The 5327-nt window shown below is 42.5% G+C and overlaps 1 protein-coding gene across 1 annotated transcript; it reads left to right on the forward strand.

Moving 5' to 3' along the window:
* The first annotated feature begins 6 nt into the window (after nucleotides 1–6).
* On the forward strand, nucleotides 7–5320 carry LOC118326438 (phospholipid phosphatase 3-like). Its single transcript, XM_035659431.1, has 6 exons — nucleotides 7–404; nucleotides 2834–2991; nucleotides 3116–3402; nucleotides 3486–3543; nucleotides 4806–4982; nucleotides 5085–5320. The coding sequence occupies exons 1-6, from the start codon at nucleotides 197–199 to the stop codon at nucleotides 5190–5192; spliced, it is 996 nt and encodes a 331-aa protein (XP_035515324.1). The 5' UTR covers nucleotides 7–196; the 3' UTR covers nucleotides 5193–5320.
* The last annotated feature ends 7 nt before the right edge of the window (nucleotides 5321–5327 follow it).

A 5327-nucleotide genomic window follows, 5' to 3' on the forward strand; every position in this document is an offset into this window, starting at 1 on the left:
AAAAATGCTTTAAAAATGAGAGTTTTCTTTGACAGCGAAGCAACACGTGGCTTTGGGGGCACATTAAATACTGTGGCAACTTGTGGATTCACTTACAGCCTTCCGGCAGCTCTGCACGGGAGCGGTAATAGGGCGCTCCCAAGTTTCTGATGCCAACAAGTTGTTTAGTCGGAGCCTCCACTCGCAGCACATCGTCATGTTGGATAAATTTGGGCCGCAGAGCGCCGGTGTACCCGTCTCCAGCGCGGACCTCCAGCTCAAACTGACGGACAACAAGAGCAGCCTGGCCGCAACAGGGATGGGGATGGAGAACGGAACTGGGAAGAAACTCCTAGAGATAACTGGACCGGCTTTATCTAAGAGAAAACTTCTGGTCGGCTTAGACCTGCTCTGCCTCTTCCTAGGTAAATATTAAAATACATGCTACAGGAAAAATGTTTAAGATTTGTTTTTTTTTTACTTGTTGAATGAATGTGTGGTTTTGTTGGTGTACCAAGTGGACCACAAAATCATCTGTGTAATACCACCCAATCCAAACTGTGCCATTACAGCATCATGTATAAGTTTATCACGGCTCGGTGTGATACAGCTCTGTGGTCATTTTGTTATTGTGTTAAATCAGTAAATCAATACTGTGCACTGATTTGCTGAAGGGCTATTTGTACTATGTGCTAGATGTTGCCTGTTGCATTTCTAGAGCTGAAACGGATGCCTGATTCCAAACTTTATTTCCTGATGTGACAATAAATGTATGTATCTTTAATCTTGAAGTGTTGGTTGGAAAAAACAAGCAAATTTGATGCCATTATCATGGATGTAATGAAAGTGTGATTTTTCACTATTCACACAGTTTATGGACCAAATAATTGAGAAAATTAATTAATTGACAGTGAAAGTAATCACGTTTTTTTCATACAATATCCATTTATTTTTAGTTTTGAAGGCTTTAGGTGAATTTCTGTATAAATTATTATTCTTTCTATAGGGTATATCAGGTGAGGGTTAACTTCAACCTTGTTGAGCTCTGTTCCACTTTGTTTTCAGGCTTTTTTATTTGGTCAACACATACAGTCAATGGCTACATTCATGCATGTGGGCCTGCAGAATATGAGCAGCAAATTAACACCAGGTTTATAAATTAAAAGAAGAAAGAACAAAAGACAAAAACGAGGGGAAAGTTTTTCAAGTTCTCTCTCCATCTACATGTATCCTTGGCTCTTTTTTTTCCCACTCCTGCGCACTCTCGAGCTCTCCGTGCCAGCTGGTTTGTGCATTGCCCAGGGAATTCTACAGTTTCCATGACAACCTCCAGTTCTCAGGGTAGAGCCGGGCCAGGGGGAATTGTATTTGGTATAAATAAATACATGCACACTGCCTGTGTGTATGTGTGTGCACACATGACCGTAATTGTTGACCCTCCCTCCCATGGTCCTTATATGTGACAGGAGGGTGCTTATGTAATGTTGGCTAATTGGAAAAAGCTGGACGGAGAGGTAGTCTGTATTAACAGCAGATTGGACATGTGCATAAGGGAGGGAACCATGGTAGAAGTCGCTCCCTCTGTCTTTCTCCGTCTGTCTCTTTCTCATTCTCTACTGTGTGTGTGCAGGCATGCAAGACAGAGAGAAAGAGAGAGAGAGGGAAGGACACCCAGAGACAAACAGAGACAGTGTGAGGCTGGTTCTGGCTCTGGTTTGCTGCGGCATTTGCTCTTTGTTTTGTAGGGGAGAGTTGAACTGAAGTCACAAACAACCCCCCTTTCTCTCCTCATCAACAGAAATGCACACACATAGACACACACACACTCACACACACGCACAGTTTAAACTGGGTCTGTGCTGAGCTCTGCCTGCTTTACTCTTCTATTTCCAGACTTTCACATTCCTAATGATTGTCTAACTAGTTGGGTTCTCCAGAGAAAAACTCAGGGTTCCCATCCTTGTTTTCCTACTTTGACCATCTGTCATTCCCTGTCAGTTCTATTAAAGCCTTGAATTTCTGTTACCTCTGTCTTTCTTTCTTAATTTTAGACCTTATTGCTTTCATCTGTGATTAATGGTATGCTTAATGTGTATCTCTTGATGTGTGACAGGGATGAAGAGTCAAAGACATCATATATCTGCACTGGTGCTGGGTTTCAACATCAATGCTTTTTGGGTAGCGACAAAAATGTGTAGTATTAAAATCATACTTTTGCTGATGTTAAGCAGGTAAAGGCCATCCATCTCAGTTTAGCATGTTAGCATGCCGGGTTGGGGATGACGTGAAAGTCTGCACTAAATTCCTTGGCAATACATCCAATAGTTGTTAAAACATTTCACTAAAAAACACAAAGTTTCATGGTAGTGCTAGAGGAAACCTCAGAGCATAACCAAAGTCAGTAGGATTCATCCCCTGGGAACCATGAATGTCTCTACAAAATTTTGTGGCAACGCATGTGATAGTTGTTGGGATATTTCAGTCTGGAACAAAGTAAAGCCACTCCTCTAGCATGACTGCAAAACATATTGTAGAAAAACATCTTTAGTTTCTTCAAAGTAAAAACTGTTGGAAAATTAACATTTTATTTTACATTTATTTAGGCACTTGTATTGAAAATGTCCCAGCACTTGTCTGCATGTAAGTATGGATGACACTGAATGCCACATGACTGACAGTTGGAGTGGTTGCAGATTTCTCCTCATTGCCCCTTCTCATCCACTGGTTTCGCTCCTCTTTTCTCCTCCTCAGCATCTCGAATCTCTCATTACAAAGACAAATATCTATACTCCCACTGGGGATTGTTGTGATACAAAAACATCTCCTTTCTCTTCCTCCTCCTCCTCCTGTGCAGCTTCAATCCCTTTCTTTGCGTGTGAGCTGAAGGCAGTGAGTCCGTACAAAAGGGGCTTCATGTGCGGGGACCCCAGCATAACCTATCCTTATCTGCACCAAGAGGCCATATCAGATGAATTACTCATCGCAGGTGGCATCATCATCACCGGCCTCACTGTGAGTACTCATCACTGTGATCATCCCAGACATAGTAGTCAGTCCATTATTCATTATACATCATGTCCCAGCTTGTGAGGAGGATGATAGGATTCTAATATTCTGAATGTGTGTCCACCTCCAGATCGCCCTTGGGGAGTGTTACCGGGTTCGTTTCAGAGGCGTCAGCTCCAAGGCCTTTGTCAGGAACCTGTATGTGTCCTCTTTGTACAAGGAACTGGGCTGCTTCCTGTTCGGCTGCTGTGTTGGCCAGTCACTGACCAACATGGCCAAGTTGAGTGTTGGGCGACTGCGACCGCACTTCCTGTCTGTGTGCGGTGTCACTTATGCGTCGCTTAACTGCACACCTGGAACCTATGTTGCAACAGTGAACTGCCGCCAGCCTGACCACCGGTTGGAGGAAGAGGCCAGGTGTGTGTGTGTGTTTATGCATTAAGTGTTATGTATTGTGCATTTTGTTTTGCGCTATTCTAAATACTTCTCCAATTTTTTAGGAAGTCCTTCTTCTCTGGCCACGCTTCCTTTGCGATGTACACAATGCTCTATTTAGCAGTGAGTATTCTTTCTATCTATCTATTGCTCTCTCTTTCACACACATTCACTGGCAAACACAGTTTACTGTCTCTCCATTTTCCAATTACCGTACCTCTACAAAATGCAGAGAGCGAATGAATGAAACAGGGGCCCATCATCAGTCTAGTTAGCAGCAGAAAGCGAGAGAATGAAAGAGGAGAGGGAGAAAGAACAGGACTGAAAGGAGAAATGGGATAAACAGAGACAGCTTTGTTCTGCTGTGGGAGGAGTGTGACCTCGCCTCACTGCCTCACTGCTCTCCTCTATTGTGTGTGAGCGTGTGTGTGTGCAAGCTCCTGCATTTATACGTGTAGCCAGTGCCTGCATATGTACTTGCAGCATATTGATGTGTGTGCCATTTTGCATGCAGTCTTGGCTTGCTTGTTCACAATTACTACCTCCAGCTGCTCTTTATGTTACGATAGTGCTGCATTACATTTAGTGTGAGTAAAAAGGGATAATGAAAAACAAGATTGTTTACCTTTGTTTTTACTATAGCTTGAGAACTTGGAAGCTCCGTCGAGTGTAACTGATGTGCTGCATCCGAATCTGGAGGGGAAATTATGTCTATTCACATTTAAATTCACAGATAAAAGCCTGTATAAACCAACTACAGTGAATTAGTGTTTTAGGTTTAGTTAAAAAAAAGACTCTTAAAGCTAATGTTGGAAGAAAACAGGCAAAATGGGCAACTGCCACAGGGTCCTAGAGGGGGTCCAAAGGCCCCAGATTTACCATGTTTAACTTGTTTGGTAATGTTGTATGCTTTACTAAAACATAAAATAAACTGCAGCCTTAAGGCATCACCAGCAATATTACCCAATCATGGAGTTCCATCTTGGACCTAACTTAAAATCCATTATTATCTAACTTTAAATTAACTAGACTTTTTGTTTTACTAGGTGTAATTTACTGAATAACAGTATATTATATCACGTTATTACAAACTAACTACTACAGTACTTACTAAATAACATATAGACAGAGAGTGGTGAGTATGACATCATTACTGTACTGATGAACGTATAGTTAACTTATGTAACTTTTAGTAATATAGTACGGTGAAATCTAATTTTATATTTCAGCTATTCTTTGAGGTCAGTGTTACATTGCATCAGTCGGCAGGATAGTTTCCCTAAAAGTTTTAAATGACCCATTATGAAAAAAGTGAATTGCAAACAGTAACAGATGATGACCATATTGTTAAACTAAATGACATCATGTTTGTTTTTGTCACATAGTTTTACCTGCAGGCACGGTTGACATGGCGTGGGGCTCGGCTGCTGAGGCCAGCACTACAGTTCTTCCTGGTCCTGCTGGCAGTCTACACAGGTCTGACCCGCATCTCAGATTATAGGCACCACCCGTCCGACGTGCTAACAGGCTACATACAGGGAGCCCTCACTGCTTACTGGGTGGTCAGTATACCTTGCCTACTTGTTTTTGTGCATCAGTGTGTGTCCACATGTCAGCGTCTGTCAAAAATCTAATGGTTGGGAATGTGCTTGTGTGTTTACCAGGCCCTCCACATCTCGTCCATGTTTAAAAGCTCAAGTTCAGATCTGTCTCCAACCGAGACCCTGGATAGCCCCTTGTCCCCCTTGTCACCCCACCATACTGTCTGCTGAAGTTCACCTCCACCAACCACTGCCTGTAGTCTGGTTTGAATAGACAAGAGATTTGAAGAATGTGAGACCATTTCCTGTGAAGTCAAACCACATACCTCAGTATTCGGACCAAGTGTGAGAAAGAGAGAGAGAGAG

This window comes from Morone saxatilis, unplaced genomic scaffold, assembly GCF_004916995.1.
Source record: "Morone saxatilis isolate NCDOM2014 unplaced genomic scaffold, NCSU_SB_2.0 Contig17, whole genome shotgun sequence".
Classification (NCBI taxonomy): Eukaryota; Metazoa; Chordata; class Actinopteri; family Moronidae; genus Morone; species Morone saxatilis.